The following is an 18,672-nucleotide window of genomic DNA, read 5'->3' as shown; positions in this document are numbered from 1 at the left end:
ACTCCTGGCCTCAAGTAATCCTCCTGCCATGACCTCCCTAGGTTTTGGGATTACAGGCGTGAGCCACCATACTTGGCTTAGCATGATTTTTAATGATTGTGTGATGTTTTGTTGTACAGTTGGATCAGTTTAGCCATTTCTCCCTCTGGCTGTTTCCATTTTTTTAATCATCATAAACAATGCTGTTTTAAACATCCTTGTGCATTCATTTCTGTATATTTGTCTGTTTATATCCTTAGAATAGAGTCCTGGTAGTAGAATTTGTGGATCAATAAATTATTAAAATTTTAATGACTTCAATAATTTGCCAAAACATCTTGATTATTTTAAAGGCATCTGACAGTTTATATTTTAGCTTAGAAGGCAAGTAGCTGATTATTATTAACTTTATTTAAACACCCTGTTCAGTAGACAGTTGGCATAGTGGAATAGGCACTGGACTAGTTGGGGGTGGTGGGACTGGCGATTGGCTTCTCTTCTTGGAGCCCTTGGCCCTAGTCTGACCCTGCTGCTAGCTCACACATGTGGCCTTGGACCAGTTTCTTCCCTCGTCTGGGGCTCTATTCTCTTTTTAGGCTACTTCTAAAATCTTTTCCTAGGAGGTTCTTGAAGTTTTTACTTATAAATGGAAGGTTCTTTTTGAAATAACAATTTGGTAATCAAGGAACAGGGCAAGTATTGGACCACTGTTCTGTTTACTTAGAGCACTTCTGGATGTGTGGCTATGTCTCAGACAGTCCAAAGTTATGACTTTGGTTCTCGTGTTAATTTATTTGTATTTTAATGATTACATCGTTTGGCAAATTCAGTATGTGTTAGTTTTGTTTTCCTTCCCAAAGAGCTAAAGGCTCACAGTGGAGAACTTTAAATCCAGCATGTTTATCTAGCACAGCTAGATAAATTGAGAGCAATTTATGTTGATGAATATAGATCTAATTCTTCTTTTGATTTTTTTTTTAGTTTTTGAGACTAAGTCTCGCTCTGTCGCCCAGGCTGGAGTGCAGTGATGCAACCTCGGCTCACTGCAACCTTGGCCACCCAAGTTCAAGCGATTCGCATGCCTCAGCCTCCCATGTTAGGAGTAACATTAGCCTCCTAGTGTTAAAAAGCTGTACCAAATACAGGGAAAGGAATCTATAGAAATGGAAAAAAAGGGTCCAAAGGAACAAATATGTGCACAATTAAGTGGAGATGGGGTGGGTGGAAAATGTATTCCTGTGATGTTCCTGAAGAAGTGTAAGTTTATCCTGTGTGTAGTAGCAGTGGTTTCTTAACGCTATCATGGAGTTATTTTAATATTCACTTTCCTGAATGATGAAATACTTTTTTTTGATACGAGTTCATATATGTAATTACAATATGGGTTAATTCAAAGGCAGAGATGTTTCGACATGAGCCATTTTTGTTTGGGCTGTGGTGAGGTTGATATTTTTTTTTTTTTTTTTTTCTGAGACAGCTCTTGCTCTGTCCTGGCTGGAGAGCAGTGGCGTGTACATGGCTCACTGCAACCTCTGCCTCCCGGGCTCAAGGGATCTTCTCACCTTAGCCTCCCAAGTATCTGGGACTACAGGTACATGCCACCATGCCTTGCTAATTTTTTGTATTTTTTGTAGACAGAGTCTCACCATATTTCCCAGGCTGGTCTTGAACTCCTGGACTCAAGTGATTTGCCCACCTCGACCTCCTAAAATGCTGGGATTATAGGTGTGAGCCACCATGCCTGGCCTTTGTGGCCAGGTTGATAATTTGAACAGTGGAACAGCTGAGCTTAGCACCTCCTCATTGTTAACTGTGGAGGTAGCTTATGTGCTGATCACAAGAGAGGTGTGATGGGAAAAGTGCTAATAATCTTTGGAGTCAGTCCAATTTGGTTCTGAGACCGGGCAAGTTCTTAATGTCTCTGGGTTGGTTTTCTCTTCTCTAAAATGGGAATGATATTGTTGTCTTTTAAAGGGGACTGTGGGCTGGGTGTGGGGGCTCACACCTGTAATCCCAGCACTTAGGGAGGCCAAGGTGGGAGGATTGCTTGAGTCCAGCAGTTTGAGACCAGCCTGGGCAATATGGCGAGACCCTGTCTCTCCAAAAAAAAAAAAATTAGCCAGGTGTGGTGGTGCACACCTGTAGTCCTAGCTACTCAGGAGGCTGAGGTGGGAGGATCGCTTGAGCCTGGGGAGGCTGAGGCTGCAGTGAGCCGTGATAATACCACTGTACTCCAGCCTGGGTGGCAGAGTGAGACCCTGTGTCAAAAAAATAATAATAATGGGCTGTGAGGCTGAGCTGAAATGAGGTGTATGGAGTGCCTCACATAATTTATTGTTTATACTGGCTGATAGTAGATGTTCATCTAATGTTCCCTTCCCTTTTTTGTTCCCATCAAAACAATAACCCCTTAATGAAACAGTCTTAAGGAAAACTTTTTGTTATCTGACTTCTCATGCAACTTTTGGCTAAGTTACAGTGATGCTTTGTGGACTCATGTTTTTTTTCTTATGCATACTCTGATCACCAGGTATCAAGGTTACATTGGTGCAGCCCTAGTTTTAGGGGGAGTAGATGTTACTGGACCTCACCTCTACAGCATCTATCCTCACGGATCAACTGATAAGTTGCCTTATGTCACCATGGGTGAGTGTAACGTTTTCCTGATGTTTCAGAGTACTCTTACTTACCAAGATAGTCTCTTGAAGAGTTGGTCTGTTTTCTCTTAGAAGAGGAGGTGCAATACGGTGCTTTGATTCATTCAGCAAATATATACTGAGTTCCTACTACAGATGAGGCCCTGTTCTAGGTGCTTGCTATATAGCAGTCAACACAATTCTGACAATGATTCCTGCTCTCGAGGATTTTGTATTTTAGTGAGGGTAAATAGACAATAAACAACTGTGAGAAGTGTATTTATAACACACAAGTATTATAAATATACGTAAATATAATACACAGGTTATACAATATGAATATATTTGTTATAGTCTGAAATCTGAAAAGCTCCAAAATTCTAAAGTGCCAACATGATACTCATTGGAACATTTTTATTTTTATTATTATTTTTTGAGATGGAGTTTTGCTCTGTTGCCCAGGCTGGAGTGCAGTGGCATGATCTCGGCTCACTGCAACCTCTGCCTCCCCAGTTCAAGTGATTCTTCTGCCTCAGCCTCCCAAGTAGCTGGAATGATAGGCGTGCGCCACCATGCCTGGCTAATTTTTTATAGTTTTAGTAGAGATGGGGTTTCACGATGTTGGCCAGGCTGGTCTCAAACTCCTGACCTCAAGTAATCTGCCCACCTCGGCCTCCCAAAATGCTTGGATGGATTATAGGCATGAGCCACTCTGCCCAGCCTCATTGGAGCATTTTTGATTCTGGATTTTTGGATTAGGGATGCTGAATTGGGTGAGTATAATGTAGATATTCCAAAACCTGAAATCTGAAACACTTCTGGTCCCTAGCATTTTGGATAAGGGCTACTCAGCCTGTATTAGAAAGTGATACTAAGAAAAAAAGTAATACAGATGGTATTGTACTATAGTTACACAAGATATTACCTTTGAGAGAAACTGAGTCAAGTTCATATGGAAATGCTCTATTTTTTACATCTGCATATGAATTTGCAATGATGTAAAACAAAAAATTAAATTCACACATGATAAGGGGACTTGGGAGTTGTGGGCAGGGGCTGGGGTGGAGGCAGATGACAGTGTTAAATAGAAAGATCAGGGCCAGGCACAGTGGCTCATGCCTGTAATCCAGTGCTTTAGGAGCCAGAGGTGGGAGGGTTGCTTGAGGCTAGGAGTTTAAGACCAGCCTGGGCAACATAGCAAGACCCAGTCTGTGCCATATATATATATAAGCTGAGTGTGGTGGTGTGTGCCTGTAGTCCCAGTTGCTCGGGAGCCTGAGGCAGAAGGATTGTATGAGCCCAGGAGTTTGAGGTTGCAGTGAGCTGTGATCAAGCCATTGTACTACATCCTGGGCAACAGAGTGAGACCTTGTCTGTTTAAAAAAATAAATAAATAAAAGTCAGGACAGGTCTTATGAAGAAGGTGAGATTTGAGTAGAATTCCAGAGTAGAAGCCTCACGTTGAAACTTGGCGGGTACATTTTGACCTAGAGGAGTGATTGTGGTCCTTCTTTACTACTTAATGTCTGAGGGATTGGGGTATTTGATTTCTGTCTGAACCTCGATTTCCTTACCTGTAAAGTGGTATCGGTAATACCTACCACACCAAGTTGTAGTGGTTGGAAATAACGTATATAAAGCGTGTGCTCCAATGCCTGGCCTGTAAATAGTTGTTATTTTTGTCCCCCCTCTCTTCCTCATTTGTTAACCAGCTTTTTGCATTTATGTTTTAGCTCTAGCTGCTAGATTAGGAGATTTTTTGACAGGTTCTCACTCTGCTGCACAGGCTGGAGTACAGTGGTGCAATCACAGCTCACTGCCACCTCGACTTCCCCGGGCTCAGGTGATCCACCCACCGCAGCCTCCTGAGTAGCTGTGACTACAGCCATGTTCTGCCACGCCCATCTAGTTTTTGTATTTTTTGTAGAGATGGGATTTTGCCATGTTGCCCAGGTTGGTCTCGAACTTCTGGGCTCAGGTGATCTGCCTGCTCTGGCCTCCCAAAGTGCTGGGATTACAGGTGGCTGATAATTTTTTCTTTTTAATGACTGCAAAAAATAGTGATAAAATTATATTTAGAAGAATTGGGATTTTCAAGTTCTAACATTTATGTTATTGCTTCTGGGTCAAGTTGCTTAGGTCCAGAAATTCGAACAGGTTGTGTGTATCGTGTAGCTGGTGTTTTTCCAGCTGTCATTTACCTCTTATATTTTCTGTCTTGGTGTCTTGGCTCCACATCTAGGAAAACTGCTGCTTTGAGTTTTTGGAAGTTGCCCGTTTGAGACTTTGCTATGCCATTGTGTTGTTATCTAGCCTCTTACAAGATTTTTATATAACAGATGTTCACTGTTTGTTGGGGAGAATGATTTACCCCCAGATACCATACGGATGAATCTTTGCAGTTATTCTAAAATGAAGATACTTATGGTAATTTTAGAATTGTTCTGAATTGCTTTATTCAAAGGTATTAGGTATCTCCATCAAAGTATTGCTTTTATTTCTCCCCATCTGATACCTTTAAATGGTGGTAAAGGTGGAATAACCTTTTCTATTAAGTAGTTTTCTTTTTTCTTTTTTTACTTAAATTCCAGACTTGCAGAAAAGTAACAGTAATGTTCAACAAACACAGATCTGTCCTTTACTCAGATGTGTCAGTTGTTAGCATTTTGACACGTTAGTTCTGCCTCTCACACACACATTGTTATTACTATCATTGTTTCGTGTGCGGGGAACCATTTGAGGGTAAATGGCAGGCACCACAACCTTTCACCTCTGAATCCTTCAAGATGTTCTCTTCTTTTTTTTTTTTTTTTTTTTTTTTTTTTTTTTTGTTGAGACGGAGTCTCGCTCTTTCACCCAGGCTGGAGTGCAGTGGCGCGATCTCCGCTCACTGCAAACTCCGCCTCCCGGGTTCACGCCATTCTCCTGCCTCAGCCTCTCCGAGTAGCTGGGACTAAAGATGTTCTCTTCTATCACCTTGATAAAGTCATCAAATTTAAGAAGTTTGACATTGATACAAAGCAGCTTCATTTGTAAAATGGGAAAATTGGTTTCTCTTGCCTGTGAACTGTGGTAATTTGGGTCATGAGCATAAAGCTGAATTAGGAAAAGTTGTTGAAAGTGAGTAGGTAAACAGCTTTGTGTCTGCCTATTTCACTTCTGCCGCCCCACTTTGTGCTCTTTCCTGGCCAAGAGTGACCTCCTGTCTGTCCAAGTCTCATGTGAGTTCCGGGTGATGGGTCCACAGCTCTTGAGTTTATAGGAGAGTTCTATTTAGAAACGACTGATTCCACACAGACTGGTTTTGCTGCCCTAAAATGCCAGATTAAGGAGAATGAGACATCAGTAACATCTGATTTTAATATCCAAGTAAATTGTTACTTTGAGGTCTTGTTTGTTCCTCTACCCGTTTATCAGCTCTTTTTTTTTTTTTAAGACTGAGTCTCGCACTGTCACTCGGTCCGGTGTGCAGTAGCGTGATCTCTGCTCGCTGCAACCTCTGCCTCCCGGGTTCAAGTGATTCTCCTGCCTCAGCCTCCCGAGTAGCTGGGACTATAGGCACGCACCACCATGCCCAGCTAATTTTTGTATTTTTAGTAGAGAGGGGATTTCACTGTGTTGCCCAGGCTGATATGGAACTCCTGACCTCGTGATCTGCCGGCCTCTGCCTCCCAAAGTCCTAGGATTACAGGTGTGAGCCACTGCACCCGGCCTCATCAGCTCTTTAGTGAGTGCCTTCTGTGTAAAGGCACTATAGCAGGCAGCACAGATAGAAGTGAATATCAGGGTCTTTATCCTCAGATACTCAGTCTAATGGGGGAGACAGATGTACACACTGACAAGGGCAGGAGGGGACCCAAGGGAGAAAGGGTCACTTCCAAGCTGGGGGAATTCAGGAAGAACTTCACTTGAGCCGAGTCTTGAAAGGAGGATTGGATCTTTTCATTCATTTGTCCGACGTGTATTTAGCGTCACTAGTGCCCAGCACTTTGCTAGGAGCTGGGAAGATTAGTGGTCAACACAGCACCTGCCTCAGAGCCTATAGTCTTGTGAGGGAGACAGGTATTAGACAGGTAAATTCACATGAACCTAGAAGAATGCATTGTGTTAAGTGCCCCAAGGAAAAGAACAGTCATTAGAGAGGATAATAGGAAGGAGTGTGTGGCTGGTGGGTGTTTGGGAAGTCCTTTCTGAGCAAGTGACATTCAAGCATTTTCTAATGAACATAATTTATGAACATGACAGAACATTCAAGTGGGACAAAGAACTATAAGAAAAGTCTCCTTCACATCTTTCCAGAGTAACCACTGTTAAGACTTGTTTGTATTTTTTTCCAGAAAATGTGTTACGATACACTTTCATGTATCTCCTTCTCTGTCATCTAGTTACCCCTTTAAAAAAAACACACAAATGAGCTCATGCTATACATAATATTCTTCCCTTACTATTAACTTGTTTTGAAGAAGTGTTTGTATCAGCTTACGTGGGCCTATAGAATTTCTGTAATAATAGCAAGCTGTACAGAATTGCATTATGTGGCTATACCATGCTTGCTGACCCATTCTTCTGATGAATATCTTGTTTTTCATATTTTGGTAACAAATGTGTCTTGGTCTACTTGTATAAATACGTACTTCATTTAGATAAATTCTTAGTAGTGGAATTTCTGGATTAAGGTGTACACATGTTTCGGCCAGAATTCTTAGTAGTGGAATTTCTGGATTAAGGTGTACACATGTTTCGGCCAGAATTCTTAGTAGTGGAATTTCTGGATTAAGGTGTACACATGTTTCGGCCAGAATTCTCTGTTGCAAGCAGTTGAGTCACTGGATGATTTAAGGAAGAGAGGGATTTTTGAGAAAAGTATAGCAAGTGGCTCACAACGTAGTTGGGAGGGCAAGAACTGGGTTTGGGGCCAAGAACAGTGTCTCAGTCTATGCTGCAGGCACAGCCGGTGCCGGACCCTGGATGCTGCAGAACTGAGCCTTCCTGCCATCCCTTCTACCACCAGCGAGTTCCTCATGGGGAAGGTGGGTGCTTCTGATTGGTGAAGCTCAGCCTCAGCTCAGATGGCAGTGGAATTCTCCGGACAGAGGCAGGAAATACAGCTGCTGGGCAGCCCAGAAAAGGGAAAGTGCATTTTACCTTTTGAGAGCTATTGCCAAATTGCTGTCCAAAAAGCTGGCACAAGTTTATACTCCCACTAGAGAATACAAGGACGCTTGTCTCCCACCACCACACGGATGCTGAGTATTTTTGCCAGTCTGATGGGTGAAAGTGGGAAGAAAGAATACTTAAACGCTTGAGGGATGAGTAGGAATTTGCTATGCACCCCTTACCCCCAAGGGATAGACCTCAGGCCTGTGGTGCACAAGGGCTCCGTGTGGTTAAGCACTGAAAGGCCAGAGTTTGCTGCATGGGTGCGGCAGGAGCAGTGAGTGGGGGCGGGGCAAGGGACCCATGCAGGGGGTGCAGCAGAAGCAAAGATGGGGAGGGTGGAAGAGGGATGGATGTTGGGAGTTTGGAGCAGAGGCAAGGCTGGAAAGCAGGCCTCGGGGGTCCAGACGCTGCAGGCAGAGCTGTTTTGATTTTGTCCTGTAGGTTTCCTGCTCTTTCAAGCCAGGGAATGAGAGGATTAGGTTTGCTTGTTAGAAGGAGCAGCTGACAGCTGTGGGGAGCACTGGCGTGAGAGGCCTGGGGCAGGGAGGGAGCTTGCATCCTGGCCAGAAATGTTGAGGGTGAGGACGAATCCAGTGGTGGTGGCGGTAGGGATGGCCACTGTCATTACAGAGACCTCTCAGCAGCTAACCCCTGGGCCACATCCTGGGTTTCTGTCATCATTCTCTCCTGGCGTTCCTCAGCGCCAGCTCCTTGCTGGCTCTTGGCTGCAGTGGTTCAGTCACGCCTTCATTTGGGGCCATCTCCCTTTTCAGCTGAGCTCTAGGCCCTTTTTCTCATCTCATTTCCTGTCCTTCCCTTGTGCCCTGGGCTTCTGTGGCAACAGCCCCCTCGCCGTCCTCTGAAGAGAGCCTAACACCCATTGCTGCCTCCTTTCAGAAACACATTTCTGCCTGGAGTGTTCCTCCTCCTCATCCTGAGTGTGGCCCAGAAGCCATTCCCTCCTGGCTGCCCCTGGTGGAGTTAGCAAGTCCCTCCCAGGAGTAAAGCAGGATCCCAGGACTCCCGCCTTGGCCCCACTTTGATTCCCCTAGGCATTGTCCCTCCTGTCCCTGCACAATTCTAGACCTCTGAGAGCAGCATCTGTGCCTCACTCTCAGGGTCTCATGGAGCCCTGTGCAACTCAATGAATATTTGATGGTGAATTAATTTTCTGATTCTCCAACTTGTTTGTGCTAAAGAATGTCTGAAACTTAGTGTTAGAAACCTTAGCCACTGTTCTTTGTTTGTGAACTAGCAGTTTGCAGTACCCCTGGAATGCAGCTGGTTTAGATTGTGTTCCATTTGTGTGGTCCCAGTTTAGCTATAAGTGTTGTAAATGTGACAGGTCCTTTTACTTTTTTTTTTTTTTTTGGTTAAAGCTTAGTATTATTTTGAATTTAAAGCATATTTATGGGAATGTCTCTGTTCCAGAGTCTGCTGGGTGCTGGCACATTATTTTCAGTTAAAATTCAGTGTAAGGGATGCTATTATTGCCATTTTACTGACAAGAAACCTGAAAGTTAGAGAGATTTAGCAACTTACCTAGTGTCACTCAGCCCCATAAGTGACAAAGCTGGGATTTGAACCCTTGTCTTCCATCTCTGGCAAGCCCCAGTATAACACAGCTGCTGTGATTTTATCATCCTACAGATGTGATTTCACTTAGCTATTAAGCCTTGCTTCTGAATACTAAAAATATTTATACAGATTCCCGAAGGGCACTTACTTGTTTTTGTATTTTTGACTGTTCTGTGTCCTGCATGTTGAAAACAGTATTTACTGAAACAGCCTTATTGCAGCAAAGGAAATTAAACTATATATATGCATATATATCTCCACAATTTTACTACCCAAAAACAACTTGATTTTTACTTTTTGTTTCTTTCCAATCCAAGTCCATTGTAAAGAGGAGCTCTTTACAGAGAATGTAAGATCACGGTTTTGTACTGGCCTGAGCTTTGTCTCTGTGGCTCTCTTAGTTTCTTTCAGCCATTGTTCCGTGGTCGTAGCTGTGCAGGGCTGGCTTTCTTCCTAATCTGAGTTTGATTTTTGTTGTTGTTTTGTCTTTTCTTTTTTCTTTCCCTTCCCGTCCCTTCTTTCACCCCTCCCCTCCCCGCCTTCTTTACCCTTTCCTTTCCTTTTGAGGGAGTGAGGAGTTGGGTATTGAGAGAGAACTCAGAATTGCCCAAATTTGGTGGGGTTTTTTTTGTTTTTGTTTTTTTTTTTTGAGATGGAGTCTTGCTCTGTTGCTCAGGCTGGAGTTCAGTGGCTCGATTTCGGCTCACTGCAACCTCTACCTCCTGGGTTCAAGTGATCCTGCCTCCGCCTCCCGAGTAGCTGGGATTACAGGCGTGTGCCTATAATTAGCCACGCCCTGCTAATTTTTGTATTTTTAGTAGAGACGGGGTTTCACCATGTTGGCCAGGCTGGTCTTGAACTCCTGACCTCAAGTGATCCACCCGCCTCAGCCTCCCAAGGTGCTGGGATTACAGGCATGAGCCACGGTGCCTGGCTGGATTTTGTTTTAATTCATGCTTATTATTTTGAGTGAGCTACAAACCAAACCTCACACTCCAGATAAGATAGGTCCTCCTAAATGAAATGCCTCCATGGAACATTAGCATTCACTGTGGAATCAAGGCTTTCTGTAATTGTAGCTTAAGTGAGAAAATGAATATTTCATCTGAATTCTCATGTTTTAGTTAGATTGTGAGTTTTATTATGAAGAATAAAAGCAAAACTTTGTAATTAATCTTTTTTTTTCTTTTTTCTGAGTGATTTGACAGTAAGAGCTGGAAGCTATAAATTAACCGGAAGACAAGAGTGTCTAAATTTTGTCTACCCATGGGCCTGTGTTGGCTACTAGCCAGGTGCCTGAAGGCTGCTCTTAATGTACGTTGAATAGAAGACACCTGTCTTATCTTGCGCATCTTTAACTTGCGGCACAGCTCGATCTGCATTGAGCGTTGAGTCCAGGAGCCTCCTCTCTGAGGGCTGGCCTTCCTGAGAGTTTACTTGGGAGACTAATATCTCAGACTCCTGGTGTTGTGGCCCCTGGACAGCTTCTGCCCTAAAACCTTCTTTGTGAACATCACATTGACCATAATGAGAGCAGCGTTCATCCAGCTATAGCACCTACACCTGTTGTGGGATGCTTTACTGATATAATCTTTGCACCACTGTGAGGTGGGTGCCATCATCCCTGTCTTAAAGATGAGGAAACTGAGGCTCAGAGAGGTTACTTGTACCACAAGTAAGGAAGTATGTGAGTGGGAATGGGAACCTCAGTCTCTGACTTTTTCCTGTTGGTACATGGCATGTGGTTTATTCTCCGAAAAGAAAAAGGATCCCTTCGGTTTCATTTACTTCTTTTTTAAGAGAGTAATTTGGAAGAGGCTACTGGTGATCGATTCATTTCATTGTTAAAAGTTAGGCAAGATTTTTTGACTTTATTAAGAAAGAGAAAGCATTTTAGTTATGTTTTTATAGACATAATGTGGGTTCTTTTAATTCTCAGATTAATTAGCTCATTCTTTGAACTTGCCAGCTTTTCTTTATTAGGCAAGCTGAAGTAGTGTCAGAAGAAGCTTGGGGACCATCTTTTGCTATTAGCTTGGCAGTGTTCCTTGTAGCAGCATTGGCAAGGTATATAAAATTTTTGTTTTTGCCTGCTTATCCACATAGAGAATTAACATCAATAAAATTTCAAGCATGACATTCCTGAAAATGAGGTCCTTGGACAATTTAGGAATACTAACTTAAGGAATAAACATTGGTATGCACCATTAGGGAAGACTTGGGGTCACTGCCAGGGCCATCCAGGTAAAATTCTCTCTCCAGATAAGCTGGTTATACAGTTTCCTAATTACTGGAATGCACCTACTAAGTCCCAGTTTACAGGGCCCCCGAGCAGTGAGGAAGATGTGGGACAGAGTAGTAAACAAGCTGGATGTCTCACCTTGTGAGCAGAAGAATCTTACAATTAAGTGAGAACTTAGGAACATGGATAGGGAGTTCAGATTTGCCATTGTTATGCTAAAGTACAGCCTTTTCTGTATTTTTACGCTAAAGTACAACCTTTTCTGTATGTTTATACTAAAGTACAACCTTTTCTGTATTTTTATACTCAAGTACAACCTTTGTATAGACATTTTGATATCTCCACATGACTTGATTTTGAAAGTTATCCTGCACTGGATCAAATTAGTGCACTTTAAGATGGCAAATGTTTCTTCTGTATTCATTTTCAACTGTTAAGTTGGGTGTGAATTTAGCAGCACGTTTACTTCATGAAAACCTCAGAGGGCATATATATATGGACTTCATAGCCGTGTGTTGCTGGAAATTCTTCAGAGCTGGGGTCAGCCATGTGGTTGATTATGTATAAGAGGCTTTAGAAGCATGTGTCTCCTTCGGAACTGGATTGCGTCTGTGTCCCTGCTCTCTGTGGGCCAGGGGCTGGGCAAGGGGGGAGGAGTTGTGTTGGTGTAGGAGACCCTATTCCAGCAGGAGCTTTGTCCACACAGAGCGGGCTTTTCTGTAAACCCCTGAATGAAGTATCACTTAGGATTCTAGAAAAAGAGGTGGAAGCCCTCGCTTTGGTCCCAGCTCTGCTTGACCAGAGCCTAGTCACCTAACCTCTGGAACTTCATAACCCCTATTTCTAAAATGAAGCTACTTTTTTTGACTTGGGAAGGTCACAGGGTTATTGGGGTGCTGAAGCGTCGTGTTTTATGTGCACAGGCTCTGTACATCACCGTGTGCTTTTTATGTGGATATGTTGCTTTTGGCCATTTTTTTGAGGCAGTGTGGCTGCATGAAAACTGGCTTTTGACGTCAAATAGGGTTCAGATCTTTTTAAAAATATTAATTAACTTATTTGTTTTTATTTTTTAGGGGCAGGGTCTTGCTCTGTCGCCAGGCTGAAGTGCAGTGGTGTGATTATAGCTCACTGTACCCTCAAACTTCTGAGCTCAAGTGATCCTCCCACCTCTGCCTCCCAAGTAGTTGGGACTATGGGCGCACCACCACTGATTTTTAAAAAAAATTTCTTTTTTTGGTAGAGACGGGGTCTCACTGTTTTTCAGGCTGGTCTGGAACTTCTGGTCTTAAGTGATCCTCCTGCCTTGGCCTCCCAGAGTGCTGGGATTATAGGCATGAGCCACTATGCTTAGCCTGGGTTCAGATCTTAAATCCAACATTCATTTAGCTGTTTGACTGTGAACATTGATTTCTTCTGTAATGCTTGCTTCATGTGTGAGCATGAAGTGAGATATCAAACATAAAAGTCTTTTGTATGCAGCATGTAGATGTTTGGTGCATAGTATTTTGATAGTTTTAGTGTCAATACATTTTTCTGTGTGTAGCTCTCTGTGTCCAGATTTCTCTGGCACTTTTTCCTGCTTTGATTAATATAAGATGCATTTTAGAAGATTTAAAATGTGCAGTGAATGGATTTTATATCTTAAAATTATGTTGCAGTGGAGTGCCAGGATAAAACAACTGGGAACCAAAAGCCCGTGAAAGTTGAATGAATGCATCTTGTTTCTTGGTTGCTGCAAAGGTGGTACTAAGCCAATAGATGGTGCCGTGATATCAGGAAATGAGAAAATATTTACTTCTAAAATTCATCATATTGTTACAGGAAATGCAATATAGTCAGCTCTTGCCAGTTCTTAATCTATTCTAATTAGATTGGATTTTGTTCTTGATTCTGTGTAAAAAAATATTAAACGCCTTTTATAGACAAAATGGTGAGGTATTGAATTAATGTATGGGTGTTCTTCCTCCTTTTTTCCCTGCTCTGACATTTTACCACAAAGTCGCCTAATTTGAGTTGTCCTTAGCCTACAACCAAGTAAAAGCCCTTGCCAGAGCACTTTTCAGTACAGTTAAAGGAAATGCTCAGTTTAAAGTTCTTTGCTTTAAACCCCACTGAGAGAGAGTGAGGTTAACTAGCCCATCTTTATCTGCTCTTGTTTCAGAATTGGACCAGAGTTGCCCCTGCTAAAGGAAAGTGCCTTTGTATGCTTATGACCTAGTGCTTGATGCCTTTTACTTCCTCATTGGTCAGGCTACGTGGAAAGTCATCTTAGGCATCAGAAGGCTTTTCACTGTGTAGTTCACAGGATGAGGGATTTGCTGTTAACCAGATCTGGGTTCATGTACCCATGCTGCCATTCCTGGCTGCGTGACTTTGGGTAGCCTCCTTCCTTTCTGTGAATTTTAGCTTCTTCCATCCATACAATGAAAATAATACCGTCTAGTCCATCAATTAAAGTGGAATGCCCTGAAATTTGGGAAGTTATTTTGAAATATGGACCTGAGTAAAGGGGACCTTTAAGAGACTTGCCAGCTCCCACTGGCCCTGCATTCCTGCGGCAGCAGGGCAGGGTGTATGCCTTGCACTCAGCTTCGGTTTCCCCGTGTGGCCTCGTGGTGCAGGGGACTGATTAAGATAGGTGCATTTTAGGGTCATTTTCGTCCTCCATTTTATCCTGTAAACAGGGGTTGGTGACACCTATGTTTTAAGGAAAAGTTCTCTCTCCATATCTTGTGACATTTCATTAAAATGCATTAATGAAATAAAATCTTTCACATTTTAGGCCCTGATGCCCTGATCGTTAGTCTTTTCTGAAGAATAAGTGTTTATAACCTGTCAGGTCAATGAGATGTTGCAGTTGCAATTATAAGAAAAATCCCTGTTCCCTTCAAGTGGTGTTTTAAATTATTAGGGTAAAATTTAACTCCTCTTTGACTATATTACATTTAGAAAAGGAACTCCGTTTCTTGAGGAATTAGTTTTTGAGTGAAATTGTTGGATGCCTTACAAATATTTTTAGCAAATTAAATGGAATACTTTTTTAAATTCATTGGGAATAAAAGGTAGACTTTGACATTGAGGTACATTTGCTGATGAAAAGGAAGCATTCTTCTCCCTCATGAGGGGTTTAAATGTAATACTCAGTGCTTACTCAGGAGTGAAAACATCAAATTAAACTGTTTATGCTGACAAAGGACAAATCTGGATTTCAGCAAGCGATGCAAGATTGTCTGATTGCTTGGCTTGCCTCGCCAGGAAGCTTTTAGCCAGGACTTATAATGAAATGCATGCATACAATTAAACCATTTAAAGCCTGCGTCTGTTTTACCGAGCAGTGAGAGGTGCTCCACTGCTCTCTAGTGGCTGGATATGGTCCCCAGGCACCCGCCTTGTTTTATATTCATCAATCAGCTCTGCACACATTGGCATTGTCGGCCTCCAGAGCAAGCATCAGTACCAGGAGATGAGGCCTTGGAGGCAGGAATGGAGTGAAAAATGATCCCAGTCTGTGGGTCTGTGGAAAGCACCAAATTTTACCCAGGATGAGTGGCCAGTTGACTAACAATGAGCAAGTGTGAGTAAGCGCTCTGTCAGGGAGAGCTGACACTGATGGATTAGAAAGTCCTGTGTGTGACTCTGTTATCGCCGCATACATCTTACACCTTGGCAGGCCACGGTGGCAAACAGGTCCTTGGCTGCTTAAAATGGACCGCTCTTCAGCAGAAGGAGCAGCTTTTTTTCCTGAGACGATCTGGTTAAATAGATTTGGGGAAAAGCAGTAGAAATCCATTTCCTGCTTCCTCTTATAACTTCATGAGTTTGAGAAAGAAATTCTGAAGACCTCTGTTTCCATGAAAGCTGCCAACCCTGGGACTTGCTGAGAGTGATTGTATAAAATAGCTGCCTGGAGGGCCAGGACCTTGTCGGAGAGGAATTTCATCAGCCAGCTTTTCTTGAACTTTTAGTGTCCCCAGCATTTTGCTTTACACGTGCCATCTTGTGTAACCCTCAGAGCCACCCTTTGAGGAAGGCGCCTCCTGTCCCCTGCCCCTTGTGCGGGGAAGGAACCTAGTTCGGTAGGGCTGCTGTGCCACTCAGTTTCCAGTCGCAGCATTCACGTTGTGCTTGATGCAGTTGCTTGTGCCTCCTGGAGCAACTTTGGCGGCTTTGCAGAGCTCGGAGTGATGTGCCCAGCTAGGGAGTGCCAGGGCTGGGCCACCTCTTGTGCCTCTTGGTGTTCCCAGAGCCTGCTGCTGCTGTGTGGGCACCTGGGAATGGGTTGTTTGAAGAAAGACTGGGAAGTTGCCCTTCTGAAGGGTGCATGAGCTTGAGAACTCATGCTTCAGAATAGGACCTAGGTTTAAAGCTTGGCTCTGCTTCTCATTGACTCTTGCCATGGGCAAACTATTGGAACCAGTTGAGTCTCAATTTCCTTGTCTGTAAAAGGGGCAAATACTCCCAGTTCTTGAGTTCAGGGTCCAGGACCTAAGACCCTCAATGAATGTTTTCCCCTTCCCCAGCTTGAGAGTTAGTGAGCACCTTATTAGAAAAAGCAAATTTCTACCTTTCAGGTCCTTCCTAGCTTTTGACTTAGAAGCAGCAGGTTTTAGGAAATTATTTCAGTCTTTTACTGTTTCTTTAGCATATCTAATAGCATAGATTATAGAATTGCTAAGTTTGTTGAGTATTTTAGTGAACTCTGACATAGAAAAATAACACGTTTAAATGTACAGAACAAGTAAAAGCATTATCTAGATTGTAAAATTTCAGATTTCATCCTGAATTGGATTGTTTTCTCAGAAAAAGTTAGTTTTAAAGTGAATTACTAATCCTGGTAAGCTAAGATCGAAACACCTTCAGAGGTTTTAGAAAGTGGAGACTAATTTTAGGTTTTTTTTTTGAATGAGGCTATTTTAAAATAAATGCTGTTAGATACTTGAGTGGCATTGCTAAACAGTGAATGGCATGTGTTTAATCATTTAAAACATTTAACTAAATTCCAGTCTCATTTGAATTTCCAAGCAAAACAACACAAATTAACTGTATCCAGATGTGTGTGGTAATCGTTGAGCTGAAATAAAGAAAAAGCAAGTTTGAAAGCATGCTTTTTTGGGGTGGGGAGCTAAGAAAAGATAGCTCCATCTCCCAGGCTTACTTGCTAATCTTGATTTCAAGCATTTGGCTTTGCTATTTAAGAGGCAAACGTGGTGGAATGGAAAGAACATCGCACACTTTAAATTCAGAAAGATCTGGCTTCAGAATCCCAGATTTGCTTATCACTGGCTGTGTGATCTGGGCACGTTCCTTATCTCTGAGCTTTATTCTCCTTCTGTAAAATGGGAGTACTACTACTTGCCATGCCTGAAGAGCAAACAAAACTGATGTGACTGTGCTGTGAAAGTTCTTAAATACCGTGTGCATCTGTTGTAGTTTGTTCAGTGCTGTGTTTGCCAAGAGTACACTTCTGGATAAGTGGAGTCTAGCCCCATGCTGAAACGCTCAGAGGACTTCATTATTAAGATGATTGTACCTCTAAGACAGTCCTAAGGAAGCCCTCCTAAGGACAGTGGGCAGGAGAGTCATGGTGTATTTGTTTGTGATGATTGATTGCTGTTGTTCTTTGGGTCTGTTGACTCATGCATGGATTGACCTTTAGGCCCTTGTATACAAATTTAAGGAATAAGCTGCCTGCTGCTGCTGTTATACGGAAAGACTGTGACAGCTAGCAAAGTCTTGGTCTTTTGCTTGTTTTTTCCATCCCCTCATAATGTTGGATTTTCTCCAATTTTTTATACCTTAAAAAATTGCTATTAATGCATGCACTTTGAAGAAAAATTAAAAAATACAAGTAAACAAAAAATAGCACCACCCAGAAATAAGCTTAATATTTTGATTTATGTGCTTCCAGGTTTGTATAATATATAGTGCATAAGTGTGTCTGTTAATTTTGCTTTAGAACATGTTTTTCCCCCACTAAATACTATAGCATGGGTATCTTCCCATTGCCAAAAAAATGTAGTTCTACTTTGTCATGTTTAATGTCTGTGTGTATAGTATTTTATTGTTTATTTTCCCTGGCTCCTGATTGTTGAACCTTTACATTTACTTCCAGGTATTTTTTTTTTTCCCCTTTAATCTAAACAGTGATCTTTTAAGATAAGTGACTTGGGTACTTGTCCATGTGTTTCTTTAGAATAAGTCCCTAAGAGACTTGCTGGTTTGGTGGGTATGTATAACTGTATGATTTCCAACTGATGTTTCTGCATTGCCCATTAGAAGAGTTCTATCCATTTCTGCTTCTCCAAGTGTGTCAGAGTACCCATTTGATCACACCTTTGTCAGCACTATTATTCTTTTTAATCTTTGCTAATTTAAAAGGCAAAAGGTAGTTATTTTACTTCAATTCATATTTCTTTGATTGCTAGTGAACTTGATCAGTGTTGCTTAATGTATATAGGCCACTGCCTTTTCTCTTGTAAACTGCTGTCTTCTCCGTTGGAATCTTGATGTATTTATCTGTGAGCTCTTCTTAGTTATTAATGTTCTGCATGTTGCATGTATTTTTCTGAGTTTCAGGGCTTTTATTTTACGTTCTTAGAGGAGCTAGTAATTTTGTTTATAAGCCAGTGGGCCTGCTGTTATAAGATGTTTCATTTTAACAGACTGGCTGGAGGTGTGGTCCTTGTGGAACTGGTGCTTGGGACCCCTTCTCCCGGGGCTCAGCAGATGGAGGTGACAAGAGGGTGGGACACCTTCTCCCGGGGCTCAGCAGATGTGGGTGACAAGAGGGTCTGTGGGTGAGTCCGGCCCTGACAGAGCTGGGAAGCAGGCCAGGTGTTCTTTCCAGGACTCCACAGGGCATCAGCTGCAGGAGGAGCTTTGAATGAGGACCTAGCTGGAGCAGCTGTGGAGTGTCTGCAGTGGATGGGGGAGTGCCCTGCAGGTGAAAGGGAAAGAGACATTTGTCCTCCCTGCCTCCCTGTCTCTCCACAGCCCGGCTTCTTGGTGGGTTGGGGTGGCGGGTGTTGAGCAGGGTGTGTAGGTGGGCTTGGGGGAGGGCAGTGGATGCAGGAG

The 18,672-nt window shown here is 42.7% G+C and overlaps 1 protein-coding gene across 4 annotated transcripts in view; it reads left to right on the top strand.

Moving 5' to 3' along the window:
* PSMB7 (proteasome 20S subunit beta 7) overlaps positions 1–18,672 on the top strand; it is a 62,924-nt gene that overhangs the window by 8,263 nt on the left and 35,989 nt on the right. For 2 of the 4 annotated variants that reach the window (XM_058445827.1, XM_058445828.1), the window contains exons 5-6: positions 1,457–1,570; positions 2,510–2,625. In XM_058445827.1, coding sequence (XP_058301810.1) covers positions 1,457–1,570; positions 2,510–2,625 — 230 coding nt within the window. The remainder of the gene's footprint in view (positions 1–1,456; positions 1,571–2,509; positions 2,626–18,672) is intronic. The other 2 variants (XM_058445829.1, XM_032165099.2) reach the window with 1 other exon arrangement.

This window comes from Hylobates moloch, unplaced genomic scaffold, assembly GCF_009828535.3.
Source record: "Hylobates moloch isolate HMO894 unplaced genomic scaffold, HMol_V3 SCAFFOLD_10, whole genome shotgun sequence".
NCBI lineage: Eukaryota > Metazoa > Chordata > Mammalia > Primates > Hylobatidae > Hylobates > Hylobates moloch.
The sequence above is the reverse complement of the archived record's forward strand: the minus strand, read 5'-3'. Positions and strand labels throughout refer to the sequence as shown.